At 44.6% G+C, this 19,533-nt stretch overlaps 1 protein-coding gene across 2 annotated transcripts; it reads right to left on the bottom strand.

Moving 5' to 3' along the window:
• Window positions 1–4,576: 4,576 nt before the first annotated feature.
• On the bottom strand, window positions 4,577–16,690 carry LOC138789500 (acylphosphatase-2-like). 2 transcript variants are annotated; one of them, XM_069968175.1, is made up of 5 exons: window positions 16,524–16,690; window positions 13,732–13,801; window positions 9,819–9,835; window positions 8,887–8,996; window positions 4,577–4,819 (listed from the first exon to the last, which is right to left on the bottom strand). In XM_069968175.1, the coding sequence occupies exons 2-5, from the start codon at window positions 13,784–13,786 to the stop codon at window positions 4,705–4,707; spliced, it is 297 nt and encodes a 98-aa protein (XP_069824276.1). In that variant the 5' UTR covers window positions 13,787–13,801; window positions 16,524–16,690; the 3' UTR covers window positions 4,577–4,704. The 2 variants fall into 2 exon arrangements, with proteins under 2 accessions (XP_069824276.1, XP_069824275.1); XM_069968174.1 differs by lacking the exon at window positions 16,524–16,690 and having other exon boundaries at window positions 13,732–14,080.
• Between the last annotated feature and the right edge of the window lie 2,843 nt (window positions 16,691–19,533).

Genomic DNA, 19,533 nt, shown 5'->3' with positions numbered 1-19,533 from the left:
GCAGCCCCCTGCGCCGCCCCGATCGCCACCCCCGCCGCTCCGATCGCCCCCCCCGCCGTCGCTCCGATCGCCCCCCCCCCCCCCGCCGCTCTGATCGCCCCCCCCCCCCGCCGCCACTCCGATCGCCGCCGCCGCTCCGATCGTCCCCACCACCGTGGCCAAGAGCACACGTTACCTGCTCCGCGCAGCAGGTCTTCCGACATCCCCGGCTCCCATCTTCAGCGCATTGATTGGCTGAAGAGATGAGACGGGAATTTAAAATGGCTCCTCTTCAGCCAATCAGTGCTCCTCTTCAGCACTGATTGAATGAAGGGGAGCCGTTTGAAATTCCCGCCTCCCCTCTTCAGCCAATCAATGCAAGGCAGCACTGATTGGCTGAAGGGGAGCCATTTGAAATTCCCGGCTCCCCTTCAGCCAATCAGTGCTGCCCTCCATTGATTGGCTGAAGAGGGGAGCCGGGAATTTCAAACGGCTCCTCTTCAGCCAATCAGTGCTGAAGAGGAGCACTGATTGGCTGAAGAGGAGCCGTTTGAAATTCCCGTCTCATCTCTTCAGCCAATCAATGCGCTGAAGATGGGAGCCGGGGATGTCGGAAGACCTGCTGCGCGGAGCAGGTAACGTATGCTCTTGGCCGCGGCGGTGGGGGCAACGGCCGGTGGGGGTGGCGATCGGAGCGGTGGCGGCGATCAGAGCGGCGGCGGGGGTGCCGATCGAGCCGGCGCAGGGGGCTGCGGATGAGCGGGGGGCCGGACTATCGCGCGACGACTGTTTACACGGAACGATCGGCGAATTTTTAGCGATCGACGAACGCCGATTTATGAACGTTAAAAGATCAAAATGAACGATTTTTCGATCGTTCGCCGCATTTACACCTACGATTATTGTTCGAATTCGATCGTTGTCGCGAAAATTCGCCCGATAATCACTCCGTGTAAACTTAGCATAACAGTGGGATATAGGGACAGAGAGGAGAGGATAGGAAGGCTGATTGTGCGGGATTGTTTGTAGTAGCTTCCAACCATTTGTCAATTTTACCAAGTAACTGGGAGCCTATAGGAATTCACTGGGACCAGTGAAGACACAGCGGGAGATTTATCAAACATGGTGTAAAGTGAAACTGGCTCAGTTGCCCCTAGCAACCAATCAGATTCCACTTTTCATTTCTTACAGACTCTTTGGAAAATAAAAGGTGGAATCTTATTGGTTGCTAGGGGCAACTGAGCCAGTTTCACTTTACACCATGTTTGATAAATCTCCCCCATAGTCCATATTATTCACTCACTGTAAACTCCTGTAAACTCTTATTGAGTTATACCAATTTACTGCGCCTTACATAATCAGTGCTCACAGTCCACTCCTACTGTGTTACACAAGTTGGGTTTCATTAGATCAGATGATTGACTGGCTCATTGACATTTTTTAAAATTTACCAATTTTTGACACTTGTACAAGAACATGCCCTTAAAGGGGTTGTCCGGCGCTAAAAAATTATTCACAGAATAACACACATTACAAAGTTATACAACTTTGTAATGTATGTTATGTCTGTGAATGGCCCCCTTCCCAGTGTCCCACCACCCCCACCCGTGTACCCGGAAGTGTGGTGCGCTATACTCACCTGTCACCTGCCGACCACGGTCTCCGATCCTCAGCAGTGACGTCTTCTTCGGGCGGCCGGCGGATCTTCCCGAAATCCGCCGGCCGCCCGAAGAAGACGTCACTGCTGAGGATGGGAGACCGTGGTCGGCACGTGACAGGTGAGTATAGCGCACCACACTTCCGGGTACACGGGTGGGGGTGGTGGGAAACGGGGAAGGGGGCCATTCACAGACATAACATACATTACAAAGTTGTATAACTTTGTAATGTGTGTTATTCTGTGAATAATTTTTTAGCGCCGGACAACCCCTTTAATTTGTCCTTCTGTAATAGTCCCAGTATTGTAGCTACTTTAATTTGGCTGTTTTATTGAAATTCGTTAAGATTCAATTCACAAATATTAACGAATTTGACCCCAAATTTGACCCACACTGGTTGACATCCAGGAAGTGAAGAAAACTGGCCTTTGTGCCTATTCACATTGTCCCCTGCTCCCTCTGCTTTCCCCCCATAGGAGACAAAGATTCCATGCCTCTGTCTCACATTCTGTGTTTTGCTGAGATCAGGCGGATGATGCAGACAGGGGGCAGGGTGTGATGTCACAGGAGGCGCGGCTGGATCCCCCAATCCCCTGAGTGATCCACCATCTCTGACCAGCCAGAAGCAGGTGTTGCACTGATATCACTGATTGTGCAAAACTCTGCAGTGAAATTAGGGCTGTGTCCACACATGTTGGGGTTTCATTGCAGTACTGCAGCGTATTCACAAAAATGATGCAGTAACACAATGAAATGATGCTAAACGGCAGAGAGGATCAGAGCACTGCCGATCCCACCTGGACCAAAAACTAGACATAAACAGTATATCCCATGTAAGATAATATGGGATAAAGTCCTTATTGTGGGGCTCAACTTCAAAGATAAAAGATGTTCGATAATAATATGTGCGTGGAAGAAAAAAAATAAACTTCAAAAAGTTCTTTACTTTATTCCAATATCGACATTATAGGTCGTAACAGTGCACTGTGTGGTGTTACAGGTAGAGAATACAGCGTGCTGTGTGGTGTTACAGGTAGAGAATACAGCGTGCTGTGTGGTGTTACAGGTAGAGAATACAGTGTGCTGTGTGGTGTTACAGGTAGAGAATACAGTGTGCTGTGTGGTATTACAGGTAGAGAATACAGTGTGCTGTGTGGTGTTACAGGTACAGAATACAGCGTGCTGTGTGGCGTTACAGGTAGAGAATACAGCGCGCCGTGTGGTGTTACAGGTAGAGAATACAGCGCTGTGTAGTGTTACAGGTAGAGAATACAGCGTGCTGTGTGGCGTTACAGGTAGAGAATACAGTGTGGTGTTACAGGTAGAGAATACAGTGTGCTGTGTGGTGTTACAGGTAGAGAATACAGTGTGCTGTGTGGTGTTACAGGTAGAGAATACAGCGTGCTGTGTGGTGTTACAGGTAGAGAATACAGTGTGCTGTGTAGTGTTACAGGTAGAGAATACAGCGTGCTGTGTGGTGTTACAGGTAGAGAATACAGCGCTGTGTGGTCTTACAGGTAGAGAATACAGTGTGCTGTGTGGTGTTACAAGTAGAGAATACAGCGTGCTGTGTGGTGTTACAGGTAGAGAATACAGTGTGCTGTGTAGTGTTACAGGTAGAGAATACAGCGTACTGTGTGGCGTTACAGGTAGAGAATACAGCGTGCTGTGTGGTGTTACAGGTAGAGAATACAGCGTGCTGTGTGGTATTACAGGTAGAGAATACAGCGTGCTGTGTGGTGTTACAGGTAGAGAATACAGTGTGCTGTGTGGTATTACAGGTAGAGAATACAGCGTGCTGTGTGGTGTTACAGGTAGAGAATACAGCGTGCTGTGTGGGTGGGACTACAATAAAATGATAAAGTAATGCAAATAATACAGTAACACAATGAAACTGCAATGTGTGAACACAGCCTAGATGTTCTGCAACATATTTTGGTGGGGAATGTGCAGGGTGGAGGACTGTGATGAACAGCTAGGGGAAAGCAATGCATTCTGGAACCTGCAGTACTGTGTACAACTGCTCAACCAGGAAGTACAGCCACACAAAACAGAACAAAAACCCCATAACAAATGGATTTTTTGTAGTTTCAGAACTGAGTTAGACAGTTTAGCAATGCTATATGCTTCTGGAACAGATTTCTTATTTTTTTTACCTGTACGTGGAGTTCCCCTTTAAATGGAGACTCTGATGCCAAAAACACTGTGTACTTTGAGGACCAGTGAAACATGTCGGGTTATCCAACAGACTTTGTGTCAGTTCTATTAATACCTGCGTGGTTCCTGTTTAAAAACTGCTGGCTAATCCACGGGGGTGTGAGCAAGACCAATCATATATATATATATATATATATATATATATATATATATAAATAGTATATTATACCACAAGAACGCTACTTCTAAAATCCCCACAGTTCTCTTAGACAATCGCTGTTTCACAACACTTAGCGCCTAATAGATGCAAAGGCTAATAAAAGAAGCGAGTTCAATTTCAACCTGCAGATTGTAGAAGGTGAACAGCTGTGCTTGTGCGGTGTTATATTATCTGGGTGACCTAGATAATTTTGTCATGCTTTTTTTGTCATCGTACACAGCGTAAGTAAAGATTTGGTGAAAACTGGATTTTTTGCTTAATAAACTACAACAACAAGATAATATCAATGTAAGGAGGAGTGGATTTGGACCTGCTGTGATACTGGACTGGTTTGGTTTTGGGCCATGGGGCATAAGCAATCAGGGCAAGTGGCTTTAGATGCAGGTCTGAAAATCCGTGTCGACAATGGGAGAAGCAAACAGCACAGAAGGGGTCATACAGGCAAGAGTGGTTCAAGAAACAGCCGCAAAATAGCTGACACAGGAAGAGACCTAAGGTCAGGAATGCAAGAAATCAACAACACTCAGACAAGGAGGAACAGGCCATAAAAAAAGAACTAAGGTTAAAGAAAAATGTTTGTTTTCGTAAATAACTACATTTTTACTGACTCCTCTTTTTCTGCAATGTCTATGAAAGACGTATCCGAGTGTATCCAATGCATCCGAGTGTGGAGTACTCTTTTAGTGCACGTCAGTACTTTGTTTTGAAATTTGTATATTCCAGATCTTTTATCTCCTTTTCATTTGAGAAAACGGCTTTGTCGATCCGGGACATTGGACTTCCAACATTTCTCAGCCAATTCTTCCTGCAACAATAAAGAAAAAAATGGACAAAGATATAGTATGGAATGGTTTGGTGCATGTTACTACCAATTCAGAATTTTTTACTGGAATTCCCCTTTATTTTATCCATTAGTGAATCCAACAGTGGACACAGTGCTCCCAGTAGTGGATTATAATAGGGGCGTTCCGGGCGGCAGCCCGGGGCCCTGAGTTCCTGGGGGGCCCATGACTACCCAAAAAGACTTATACTTTCAGTGGTGTACTGTCTCCTGGCTACACTTCCGCCATGATTTGCAAAAAATCACAGTTTTTTTTATGGCAATTTTGCACAAATAAGGACATCATGACCTTATCTATACTATACTATGAACGCCAGGCTAGTGCCGCCATAGTTACAGTGGGGTGGGGGGGCCCAGGCTTGGTGAACAGCCTGGGGCCTATGGTAAAGTTAATCCGCCCCTGAGTGCTCCCCTGTGCAAGACCCCTTTGCTTTCCAGTAGACCGTCATATAGTACCTTGGAAGCTTTTTTTATGGTGGCACTGAGAATGTTGCCTAAGTGGTCCCATGGTTTTTACCCTTATATAGAAATCTAGATGTGCTGCAGGAGGCCACTATGTCACTAACTTCAAGTGCCTGTCTAGTTGACGGGTATCCTGTAAAACACCAAGGTGGCTGGCAAGAGAGGCGTCTGGGTGCAAGCTAAGTTAAAGGGGTATTCCACTCAAACATACACTACCGTTCAAAAGTTTGGGGTCACCCAAACAATTTTGTGTTTTCCATGAAAAGTCACACTTATTCGTCACCATACGTTGTGAAATGAATAGAAAATAGAGTCAAGACATTGACAAGGTTAGAAATAATGATTTGTATTTGAAATAACATTGTTTTTACATCACACTTTGCTTTCGTCAAAGAATACACCTTTTGCAGCAATTCCAGCATTGCACACCTTTTGGCATTCTAGCTAATAATCTGTTGAGGTAAGCTGGAGAAATTGCACCCCACGCTTCTAGAAGCAGCTCCCACAAGTTGGATTGGTTGGATGGGCACTTCTGGCGTACCATACGGTCAAGCTGCTCCCACAACAGCTCAATGGGGTGGTGATCTGGTGACTGCGCTGGCCACTCCATTACCTATGATAGAATACCAGCTGCTGCTTCTGCTGTAAATAGTTCTTGCACAATTTGGAGGTGTGTTTAGGGTCATTGTCCTGTTGTAGGATGAAATTGGCTCCAATCAAGTGCTGTCCACTGGGTATGGCATGGCGGTGCAGAGGGATAGCCTTCCTTATTCAGAATCCCTTTTACCCTGTACAAATCTCCCACCTTACCAGCACCAAAGCAACCCCAGACCATCACATTACCTCCACCATGCTTAACAGATGGCGTCAGGCATTCTTCCAGCATCTTTTCATTTCTTCTGCGTCTCACAAACGTTCTTCTTTGTGATCTAAACACCTCAAACTTGGATTCATCCGTCCACAACACTTTTTTCCAGTCTTCCTCTGTCCAATGTCTGTGTTCTTTTGCCCATCTTAATCTTTTTCTTTTATTGGCCAGTCTCAGATATGGCTTTTTCTTTGTCACTCTGCCCTGAAGCCCAAAATCCCGCAGCCGCATCTTCACTGTAGATGTGGACACTGGTGTTTTGTGGGTACTATTTAACCCATAGCTGCACCAGGACGTTATTTAACGTCCTCGTGCCGCTATGGGAGTTCAGAGGGGGGTCGCGCGGCGACCACCCTCTGAACTGCCGCGATCCCGGGTGCCGCGAGTAGCCCGGGCTCGCGGCTATTAGCGGGCACGGTCCGATCGCCGTGCCCGCTAATTAAGTACTTAGAAGCAGCTGTCAAAGTTGACAGCTGCTTCTAAATACTTGCGGTTATACATCCCTGGTGGTCTAGTGGGGGGATCGCCCCCCTGCGGCGCGATTGCGGGGGGGCGATCCCTGCATCCATACCGGGCCGGGGTCTGCTCCGTAATGGCGCTGATCCCGGCTCGGCATTCTATTGCTTTTGGCTGCAGCAGCCAAAAGTAATAGAACACCGATCTCATGGATTCATGCAGTATAACTATACTGCATGGATCTCTATGAGAGATCAGAGTGCATATACTAGAAGCCCCCCAGGGGGGCTTCTAGTATATGTCTAAAGTAAAAGAAAAAAGTATTTTTAATAACACAAAACCCCCTCCCCTAATAAAAGTCTGAATCACCCCCCTTTCCCCATTTTATAAATAAAAATAAATAAATAAATTAATAAACAAACATGTTTGCTATCGCCGCGTGCGTAATCGCCCGAACTATTAATTAATCACATTCCTGATCTCACACGGTAAACGGCGTCAGCACAAAAAAATCCCAAAGTGCAAAATTGCGCATTTTTGGTCGCATCAAATCCAGAATAATTGTAATAAAAAGCGATCAAAAAGTCATATATGCGCAATCAAGGTACCGATAGAAAGATCACATCATGGCGCAAAAAATGACACCTCACACAGCCCCATAGACCAAAGGATAAAAGCGCTATAAGCCCGGGAATGGAGCGATTTTAAGGAACGTATATTGGTTAACAACGGTTTGAATTTTATACAGGCCATCAGATACAATATAAGTTATACATGTTACATATCGTTTTAATCGTAACGACTTGAGGAACATGCATAACAAGTCAGTTTTACCCCAGGGCGAATGGCGTAAAAACACATTTCCCCCAAATAAAAGAAATGCGTTTTTTTTTTCAATTTCACCACACATATAATTTTTTTCTGGTTTCCCGGCACATTTTAGGCAAAAATTACATCTGCCTTAGCAAAGGACAATTAGTTGCGCAAAAAATAAGGGCTCATTTGGGTCTCTAGGTGGAAAAATGCAGGCGCTATGGCCTTATATACACGAGGAGGGAAAAACGAAAACGCAAAAATGAAAACTGGCTGTGTCCCCTAAGGGTTAATGAAGATGCCAGTTGGGGACCTGTGAGGCATCTGTTTCTCAAACTAGAGACTCTAATGTGCTTATCTTCTTGCTTAGTTGTGCAACGCGGCCTCCCACTTCTTTTTCTACTCTGGTTAGAGCCTGTTCGTGCTGTCCTCTGAAGGGAGTAGTACACACCGTTGTAGGAAATCTTCAATTTCTTAGCAATTTCTCGCATGGAATAGCCTTCATTTCTAAGAATAAGAATAGACTGTCTAGTTTCAGATGAAAGTTCTCTTTTTCTGGCCATTTTGAGTGTTTAATTGACCCCACAAATGTGATGCTCCAGAAACACAATCTGCTCAAAGGAAGGTCAGTTTTGTAGCTTCTGTAACGAGCTAGACTGTTTTCAGATGTGTGAACATGATTGCACAAGGGTTTTCTAATCATCAATTAGCCTTCTGAGCCAATGAGCAAACACATTGTACCATTAGAAGACTGGAGTGATAGTTGCTGGAAATGGGCCTCTATACACCTATGTAGATATTGCACCAAAAACCAGACATTTGCAGCTAGAATAGTCATTTACCACATTAGCAATGTACAGTGCTTTTCCTTCAAAAATAAGGACATTTCAATGTGACCCCAAACTTTTGAACGGTAGTAAAACTTTTGATATGCTGCTGCCCCTGGTGAGACAAAAAATTCTTTCCATACTTGTTATTATCTATTCAGTCTCCTTCCCCCAGTTTCCAGCTACTGCTTTCTGCTAAAGATACAAAAATCTGTGTGTGAGCTTTTCTCTCATCTCCCCCTCCTTACCCTCCCTTCCGAGATATGGAGTATGGAATGAACTGTTGGTCTCACCATGAGCAGCAGCATATGAAAAGTTATGTTTGAGTGGAATACACCTTTAGGGTGCGTTCACACGGACAGGATCTGCAGCAGATTTGAATCTGCAGCAGATTTACTTTGCATTGAATCTGCAACTTCAAATCTGCGCTATCAGATCTGCTGCAGATCCTATACGTGTGAACGCATCCTTAAGGTCTACCATAGTTTGTGCTTAGTTAGAGACAGGCAATAGGTCTGGTTGGAAGAAAGGGATCACACACACCCTATGAGCACACCAAGCATGGCAGTAAAGCAAATGTAACCCTTTATATTATTTGGACTCACATAATTTCCACTTTTTCCTTGGATCCCTGGACTTGCCCAGTAACAGTTCCATGTGGAGTATTTTTCACCCAACCAACTACAAAGACCCGTTTGGCCTGTTCTTCTGTATACTGCAAGTGTAGAGAGACAGAAGAAGATGGTAGTTAGGCTTCCTTCCTAACTCAATTCTTGTAAACCTGTTGGGCAAAATAGCTTAGTCCTGCATACTCTTCTACCTAGTAAAACACACAAAACCTGACTATGAGGTTAAATAATAGACCTGTCGTAAACCTTTTCCAAAATAGAAGCAATAACGCCAGTCAGGAACTATCAGCCATATCATACTAATTTTTTATAAATATATTTTTTAAAATTATTATCCTTGTATAAAAAAAACCAAAAAAAAACCAAAAACATGAAAAAAACAAACAAAACACATTTCTGGAACCACACAAAAAAAGACGTGTGAGGGCTCCCTCACTACGATGCACTTTGATTTACTAATCCAAGTTTTCAAATAGAGCAAGAAACTGAGTAAGAAGGATGCAGCTCATTTTTCCACGCCCTGTACAATCCCTTTAAAAGGGTTAACAAAAAAATTTCTTTCAAATCAACTGGTGCCAGAATCTTCCAGTACTTATTAGCTGCTGTACATCCTGAAGGAAGTTGTGTATTCTTTCCAGTCTGACACAGTGCCACCTCTGGCCATGTCAGGAACTGTCCAGCGCAGTAGCAAATCCCCATAGAAAACCCCTCCTGTCCTCCCGACTGGAAAGAATACAACACTTATTGCAGGACATACAGCAGCTGATAAGTACTGGAAGACTGGAGATTGTTAAACAGAAGTAAATTACAAATTTCTGGCACCAGTTGATTTGAAAGAAATTTTTTTTCTGCTGGCGTTCCCCTTTAATTAGTCTATAGACAACCAAAACCAAAAGATTGTACTGTACCTTTCTGAAGAATACCCCTGTAAGAAATAAGAAGAAAAATAATTACTGGAACAGACTAAATCTCATGGGGCAATAAAATGTAATTTACTACTTGTATGTAGATGAGAAAATAAAAAGTTATGGTTATGGAATGGTAAGGGGCTGTTGTGTGAGATGGCAGGGATCTTAGCAGACTTATATTTGTCTCCATTGTAGTCGACTGTTTATCTCAACTTCTTAAAGGGGTTATCCAGCGCTACAAAAACATGGCCACTTTCTTCCAGAGACAGCATCACTCTTGCCTCCAGTACAGATGCAGTTTGCAATTAAGCTCCATTCACTTCAATGGAATGGGGTACAAAACCTGCACCCAACTGGAGATAAGAGTTGTGCTGTCTCTGGAAGAAAGTGGCCATGTTTTTGTAGTGCCTGAGAGCCCCTTTAAGGCTCTGCCTGTTTTTTTGGGTTTTTTTTGGCCTTACAAGGGAACACCGGCCAAAATAATAAATTGGCTGCAGGCAGGGGCTGGGGGAACATGATAAAGAAGCTCTACGTACCTGTCCCCGTACCCCTGCAGCACTGCGTCACAGGCTCTCTGGCTGCCGAACTCATTTCCTCCCAGGTTGCAGATCGGGTTCGGATGGACTCGAACCCGAACCCGGTTCGCTCATCTCTAATGGGTATGTAAAGCTTCTTAAAGGGGTAGTGCGGTGTTAGAAAATTATTCACTAATTAACGCACATTAGAAAGTTATACAACTTGGGGCTAGGTTCACACTATGTAACTGTGCGGCTGTATTTTTTTAATTATTTATTTAAAAAAAATAACGCATAGGGTCCCCCCTATTTTTATAACCAGCCGGGTTAAAAACCAAACGACAGCAGCCTCGTAACACCAGGGTGGGAAGAGCCATTGGTTTAGGCCCTCCCCAGCCTAAATCTTACCAGCCTGCTACCGCCCGGTCCAGGAGCGCCAATTTTGACGCTCCGGGACCACTGGCACCCGGCTCTTCCCAGTACCCCTGGTGGCATTGGGTACTGGGGTAATAATGGGGGGTTAGTGTTAGTCATTTTATACCGGCTAACACTAGGCCCCAACTTAGTAATGGATTCCGTCTATTAGACGGCTTCCACTACTAAGTCTATAAAGTAAAGAAATAAAGACAAGACACAAGTTAAAAAATTTTTTTATTCAAATAAAAACACCCCCACACCCCTCATTGACCATTTTATAAAAAAAAAAAAAAAAAAAAAAAAACGCTGGTCATCGACGTAGTCCACGGAATCCGACGTAATCCACAGGATACCGATATCTGAAAAACAAAAAGGGAGAAACACACAAAAAACACACAAACAGGAGCACAACACCCATCATTGTGAGCGGTGTTGTGCTCCTTACAGTATGCACCATCTTTACAGATCGCTGCTTACAGTCTGACCCCCAAGGGGTTAAGGGAGGATGTATTGCATCCCCCTTAACCCCCTGGGGGCCAGACTGATGTCAGACTGCACCCATCCCAGCAAGGAAGGGGTTAAGTGACCCCCCTTCCTTGCTGGGAGGGGTGCAGTGCTGGGGAGGGGGTGGGGAGAGCTCTATACTCACCCCGATGTGTCCTCTTCGCTGGTCCGCAGCACAGTAGCGGACCCGCTAATTATATGTGCGCTGAGCCGATCAGCCAATCAGCTGAGCGCACATATAATTCTAAATGTTTCCTCTAATAATGCTATTGTGATAACATAATTAGAAGAAACATTTGATGTTTTCATTAAAGTAAAGTGATGATTAGTACAGAATGCTCTATTGCCGGCATATGAATTAACGGCTTATGGAGCTTCCTGTACTAATTAATATTTAATTAATAAAACACATTTTCGATTAAATAAATTCAGTTTCGTTGTTCAATAATTTAATTCTAACGAATCCATCATTGTGCAATTAAATATACTGTCAGAAAATAAATATATATATAAATATACATTTATTTATATATATATTTATTTTAACAGTATATTTAATTGCAAAATGATGGATTCGTTAGAATTAAATTATTGAACAACGAAAGGGACTTTATTACAAACAAAATGTGTTTTATTAATTTAATATATTAACTATTAGAGGCATCAGCATTCGGCATCATTGCCGGCTATTTTTGAAGTACTCCGTACGGACCGCCTGTCAATCCACGGCCGCGTTTCCAGCCGCAAACAATGGTCTTGTTCATTTTTTACGGGTCAGTTTACGATAGGGCCGTAGATTCATACATAGTGTGCACTGTATAAACAATCCTCCAAAGCAAAAAAAGAGAGAAAGTGTATAGTGTGCACTGTGCAGCCGTATATCCTATACTTTCCAGCGTACGCATGAACCACCAAAAATACCGCCGCACAATTACAGCCGCAAATACAGCCGCACACTTACATAGTCTGAACCTGGCCTTGTAATGTATGTTATGTTAGTGAATGGCCCCCTTCCCCGTGTTCCCCCCCACCCTGGAAGTGTAGTGCACTATACATACCTGATTTGTGTCGACCCCGGCCGCCATCTTGGGGACAATGACGTCGTCTTCGGGAGGCCGGCCGGACGCACCAGCCCTGCTTCATGCCCGCCCCCCTCTGCCGCGTCATCAGCTGCTTAGCCGCGATTGGCTGAGCATAACTAAGCTCAGCCAATCGCGGCTGAGCAGCTGATGACGCGTCCCTCATGCCGCCCCCCCCCCTCTGCCGCGTCATCAGCTGCGATTGGCTGAGCTTAGTTATGCTCAGCCAATCGCGGCTGAGCAGCTGATGACGCGGCAGAGGGGGGAGGCGGCATGAGGGACGGCTGCAGCAGTTCGGCGGGCCTCCCAAAGATGACATCATTGTCACAAGATGGCGGGCGGGGGTCGACACGAATCAGGTGAGTATAATGCACCACACTTTCGGGCTTAGCGTGGGTGGGGGAACACAGGGAAGGGGGCCATTCACATACATAACATACATTACAAAGTTGTATAACTTTGTAATGTGTGTTATTTTGTGAATAATTGGTTAGCGCCGCACTACCCCTTTAATTATACCCCGTCTGCAGCCAATTTCTTATATTCAACGGACATCTCCTTTAAAGAGGTCATTGTGCATGGAGGGCGGAAGGGGAGCTGTGACCGTCACCTATCGTGAATGGCCTGATCCCATGTCATCTATTGCTTTAAAACATAATGTGTGTTGTGAAACTTTACATAATATGATGATCCAAGACACTCAGGATTTATTTTAAGAGAAAAAGTGAAATTTTCTAAAAAAAAAAAAAGTTTGGAAAATCCCATGACTTAAATGTAGATGGTCATACAATGTTTTATTGAAGGCACAAGTAATGCTTAAAAAGGCACTGTCACTACAATTAACTTCTTCTAAATCAATCCCTCTCTGTCAAAAAATATCTTTTCAATATAGATGTATTAAATAAAATTTTTTCTTAGTTTGCTCCAGAAAAGACACTCACCACTGTCTAAATCTTAAGTCTTCTTTCTGCTTAAAAATTTGTCAAAAGATACATGACAAAGCAGCGGAGGTGTGGGCGGGCTTAGTTATGTGGGCGGGCTTAGTCATGTGGGCGGCTTGCAGACATGGACAAAGACAAAGGATGGCCATTGAGGGCGGGACTTCTCACATGCAGTGTACGTTTGTGTTTTAAACCAGCAAAGTGAACGCCCATTGCAGTCTAAGAACTGCTGGGGAAAAGAGGCCAATACCGGGACCAGTAGGGACAGAATTTGAAAATAAACCACCAACAAGGATGCAGGTATTAAAAAGTTAGTTCACAAAAAATTTTTTTGTTTCAAATCCACTGGTACCAGAAAGTGCCAGATTTCCATTTGCATTATCCACATCTAGATAGCATTTTAAATATTTTAGTTTCATTAAAAAAACAAAAAACAAAAGCCAAAGTATTTCCTTACCCTGCACATCTCCATAGATTTCATAGTCCACAGACCACAGCCCTGTAGATGTCATTGTGCAGACCTGTAGCTGTAACCATCAGGAGAACATTGGGCTGGTGTATCCTCAGCCCAAAATCCTGTTACTAAATCCAGTGCATAGCAATGCAGAAATAGCTCCTAAACAGGTGGTCCGACAGCGCTTAAAGGGGTATTCCCAAGTCAACTAACACAGATACACTTGTAGGTCCAATCAAGTTAAAGTTTTTTTGCAAATACATTCATTTAGCAAACTTGTCTCCTTCTCTTGATACGTCCTGTCTTATAGTTGACAGCTCATCGTCTGGGTTACCGACCACCACTCTGCTCTAAAAGCTGCTATATATAGTTATAGTATACACATTGATATACAGTGGTACCTTGGTTTAAGAGTAACTTGGATTAAGAACGTTTTGCAAGAAGAGCTCACAGTTTTCAAAATTATGACTTGGTTTAAGAGCATTGCTTTGGTTTAAGGGTAGCTTCACACATACCGACTCGCAGCGTTAATACCGCTGCGAGTCGGCTAGGTCCTGGCAGATAACAAGCAAGCTAGCGGATTCCACCAAGGTGGTCCACTTGCATCCACCGGCGCTACTCACTATAAATGTGTATATTAGAATGCTGTCCAAAAGGAGTACAAGTGTCACATATGAAATCCGCTCCTGGGCTAAAAACAACACTGGCTAACTCTGCTTCCGCCCGTAGATCTCTGAAGGAAAACAAACCATTTTCTGAAACTAGTCGGAGGTTTTTTGGTCTACTACGGCCTCCTTACTTTGTCTTTGTGACGTCACTAAGATCTACGGGCGGAAGTTTTTGTGGTGCACGCTGCCGGCCGGAGCGTGCCCGCACTCCATCCACTATACTGCCTGTTCCTGGACTTAAGTTCTGAAGGATTATTACCTGTGCCACTGCATCCAATATCCCGGGCTGTATACACTGGATTTGTATCCTGTTTCCTCTTGCCGCGGACCGTCTGTGCTGGACCTGCTCTCTTATTGTTTGCTCCAAATACCCAGGTAGGATCAGTTTCATGGTATCTTATGCTGGAGAGGGCGAGCTGAGACTTGTAGTGCCTGCATTAGACGGATTGGCAAGGCTGCAGAGTTAGCCAGTGTTGTTTTTAGCCCAGGAGCGGATTTCATATGTGACACTTGTACTCCTTTTGGACAGCATTCTAATATACACATTTATAGTGAGTAGCGCCGGTGGATGCAAGTGGACCACCTTGGTGGAATCCGCTAGCTTGCTTGTTATCTGCCAGGACCTAGCCGACTCGCAGCGGTATTAACGCTGCGAGTCGGTACGTGTGAAGCTACCCTAAGAGCTCCCTGTACAGGGTGGGAGGGGGAGTGGGGGAGGGGCATGGTCTGCATAGCGGGGTCTACAGCCCTGTACTCTGACCCGGGAAGTCTCTTTCACCTTTCAAATCATAGCAGATCCACTTCAGGCTGGGGCTTGCATCAGGGGACAGGACTGTGGAGGTAATCTCTTCATAGCTGTAACCCCTCTCTCCCCAGACAGAGAGTGCTGCTATGCATGCGCCCACATCTGCCCTGCTTATTCCTTCATGCTCCCTGCAGTCTGTCAGCCCTTGTGTTTCCCATCCTCTCGATTCCTGCTATAATGTGCCTGCACTTACACTCAGCTATACACACTGCTGCTATAATCTGCCTTCTCTCACACTCAGCTATACACACTGCTGCTATAATCTGCCTTCTCTCACACTCAGCTATACACACTGCTGCTATAATCTGCCTGCACTCACACTCAGCTATACACACTGCTGCTATAATCTGCCTGCACTCACACTCAGCTATACACACTGCTGCTATAATCTGCCTTCTCTCACACTCAGCTATACACACTGCTGTACAGAAAAGTTTCTGTCACTGTCCTCCTGCAGGTCTGTTATTCTCATTTTCTGATTGATCCATGCTGACCACAAAGACCTCTGACAGCAGCCCTGCTTCTCTATTCCAGCCTGTTTTACTACGTTACTGCATTATGGGGATCTGCAATCCCATCCTTTATCTACAAACTGCGGCTGTTTTCCACTGTTTTATGCACTTACTATACATTATACTCCACATGCTGATTGCTATACTGAACATCACATATCCACCTTTCTAAAATGTTTGTTTTACATGTTATTCAGAATAAAAAAAATCATTATTTTTGGGGTGCGGAACCAGTTGTCTGCATTTTAATGATTTCTTATGGGGAAATTTGCTTTGGTTTAAGAGCGATTTGGATTATAGGCGCGGTCCCGGAATGAATTATGCTCGTAATCCAAGGCACCACTGTATATTATACCGCATATACACGCTATGAGGGAGATTTATCAAACATGGTGTAAAGTGAACCTGGCTCAGTTGCCCCTAGCAACCAATCAGATTCCACCTTTTATTCCTCACAGACTCTTTGGAAAATGAAAGGTGGAATCTAATTGGTTGCTAGGGGCAACTGAGCCAGTTTCACTTTACACCATGTTTGATAAGTCTCCCTCTATATTTATATAACTCTATACTATATCTATATAAAGGGCAGAATATCAGGAGAAGAAGGCAGCTTGAGCAATGTCATATCGCACATCGGTGCAGTTGCATTTGTGTATTTTATACATGAACATAGGAGCCTCATCCTAAATGAAGATGTGTGACAAGCGTTCAGACCTCACACACATAAAAAAGGGAGATGGCAGAAATCTCATCATGTTATACCGAACATTTTTGGCAAATGACTTCATTTACCAATAAAGGACTCCTTACCTCAGAAAAACAACTCTATTATTTTGGCCACTAGGTGTCTCCCTTCCCTGCAATTTGATATCTCCTGCCTGTTGTTAGGGGAAATTTGTCTCTAGTAACAGTCACTGCTGGACAAAAAAGAGGGGGTGGGGCTTAGCATGTGCTCTGTGCTGGAGAGAAAAGACTATGCGGAGATTTATCAAACTGGTGTAAAGTAGAATTGTCTTAATTGCCTCCAGCAACCAATCAGACTCCACCTTTTAGTTTTCAAAGAATCTGTAAGGAATGAAAAGTGGAATCTGATTGGTTGCTAGGGGCAACTAAGACAATTCTACTTTACACCAGGTTTAATAAATCTCCCCCTATGTATCTGCATCTGTGAGTGTCTGGAGGATCTGCAATGTCCATACAATCTAAATCAAGGGCTTAGTGCAAGGAACCTGCGGCCCTCCAGCGGTTGTAAAAACCAATTCCTGTCATGTCTGGGCGGCCAATGTAAATTGTTGACGTGAAGGAAATAGCCGGAAAACCGATCATTTTTCATGTGAAACATCAATTGAACACATGATGAAGCCTGGTAATGCTGGTCACATGATGGAGCCTGGTAATGCTGGTCACATGATGGAGCCTGGTAATGCTGATCACATGATGGAGCCTGGTAATGCTGGTCACATGATGGAGCCTGGTAATGCTGGTCACATGATGGAGCCTGGTAATGCTGGTCACATGATGGAGCCTGGTAATGCTGACCACATGAGGAGCCTGGTAATGCTGGTCACATGATGGAGCCTGGTAATGCTGGTCACATGATGGAGCCTGGTAATGCTGACCACATGATGAAGCCTGGTAATGCTGGTCACATGATGGAGCCTGGTAATGCTGATCACATGCAGCCGCGGCACCGAGCAGGTAATGTATGCTCTCAGGGGCGGGCTGCGGGCGGTTAACTCCCGCTGCGAGTATGTGCTCTCATAGGGATGACTGGCACTGGATCCGCAGCAGATCTTGCTGCGAATTTGCAGCGTGAAATCCGCTGCGGATCCGGTACATGTGAAGCCACCCTCAAGTAATTTTCCCACTGATACTGTCCATGCTACACTATATTAGCGCCCCTCTTTGTCCATATATGTTGTTTGTACACACACACAACACTGCTATACACACACAGCTCTGTTAGGTGTGTGTGTATATGTGCACTGTGTATAGCAGAGCTGTGTGTGTATATGTGCACTGTGTATAACAGCTGTGTGTGTATATGTGCACTGTGTATAGCAGAGCTGTGTGTGTGTATATGCACCGTGTATAGCAGAGCTGTGTGTGTAAATGTGCACCGTGTATAGCAGAGCTGTGTGTGTAAATGTGCACCGTGTATAGCAGAGCTGTGTGTAAATGTGCACCGTGTATAGCAGCTGTGTGTAAATGTGCACCGTGTATAGCAGAGCTGTGTGTGTAAATGTGCACCGTGTATAGCAGAGCTGTGTGTGTATATGTGCAGTGTGTATAGCAGAGCTGTGTGTGTATATGTGCAGTGTGTATAGTAGAGCTGTGTGTGTATAGCAGTGCTGTGTGTGTATATGTGCAGTGTGTATAGCAGAGCTGTGTGTGTATATGTGCAGTGTGTATAGCAGTGCTGTGTGTGTATATGTGCAGTGTGTATAGTAGAGCTGTGTGTGTATAGCAGTGCTGTGTGTGTATATATGTGCAGTGTGTATAGCAGAGCTGTGTGTATATGTGCAGTGTGTATAGCAGAGCTGTGTGTGTATATGTGCAGTGTGTATAGCAGAGCTGTGTGTATATGTGCAGTGTGTATAGCAGAGCTGTGTGTGTAAATGTGCACCGTGTATAGCAGAGCTGTGTGTGTAAATGTGCACCGTGTATAGCAGAGCTGTGTGTAAATGTGCACCGTGTATAGCAGAGCTGTGTGTAAATGTGCACCGTGTATAGCAGAGCTGTGTGTGTAAATGTGCACCGTGTATAGCAGAGCTGTGTGTGTAAATGTGCACTGTGTATAGCAGAGCTGTGTGTACACTATATTAGTGCCCCTCTTTCTCCATATATGTTGTCGTCTGCCTTACACGGCGCACATATACACACAGCTCTGCTATACACGGTACACATATACACACAGAGCTCTGCTATACACGGTGCACATATAGACACACACAGCTCTGCTATACACGGTGCACATATACACACACAGCTCTGCTATACAGACTGCACATATACGCACACAGCTCTGCTATACAGACTGCACATATACACACAGCTCTGCTATACACACTGCACATATACACACAGCTCTGCTATACACACTGCACATATACACACACAGCTCTGCTATACACAATGCACATATACACACACAGCTCTGCTATACACAATGCACATATACACACACAGCTCTGCTATACACAATGCACATATACACACACAGCTCTGCTATACACACTGCACATATACACACAGCTCTGCTATACACAATGCACATATACACACACAGCTCTGCTATACACAATGCACATATACACACACAGTTCTGCTATACACACTGCACATATACACACAGCTCTGCTATACACAATGCACATATACACACACAGCTCTGCTATACACAATGCACATATACACACACAGCTCTGCTATACACACTGCACATATACACACAGCTCTGCTATACACACTGCACATATACACACACAGCTCTGCTATACACACTGCACATATACACACACAGCTCTGCTATACACACTGCACATATACACACACAGCACTGCTATACACACACAGCTCTACTATACACACTGCACATATACACACACAGCACTGCTATACACACTGCACATATACACACACAGCTCTGCTATACACACTGCACATATACACACACAGCACTGCTATACACACACAGCTCTACTATACACACTGCACATATACACACACAGCTCTGCTATACACACACAGCTCTACTATACACACTGCACATATACACACACAGCACTGCTATACACACTGCACATATACACACACAGCT

Source organism: Dendropsophus ebraccatus, chromosome 4, assembly GCF_027789765.1.
Source record: "Dendropsophus ebraccatus isolate aDenEbr1 chromosome 4, aDenEbr1.pat, whole genome shotgun sequence".
NCBI lineage: Eukaryota > Metazoa > Chordata > Amphibia > Anura > Hylidae > Dendropsophus > Dendropsophus ebraccatus.
The sequence above is the reverse complement of the archived record's forward strand: the minus strand, read 5'-3'. Positions and strand labels throughout refer to the sequence as shown.

What these genes read in the sequence shown, in the direction of transcription:
- LOC138789500 (XM_069968175.1), bottom strand. Translation starts at nt 13,786, where the DNA reads ATGACATCTACAGGGCTGTGGTCTGTGGACTATGAAATCTATGGAGAT. An exon ending in AAGGAAAAAGTGGAAATTAT is followed by an intron (nt 4,820 to 8,886) that starts GTGAGTCCAAAT and finishes TTATTGTTGCAG; the next exon opens with GAAGAATTGGCTGAGAAATG.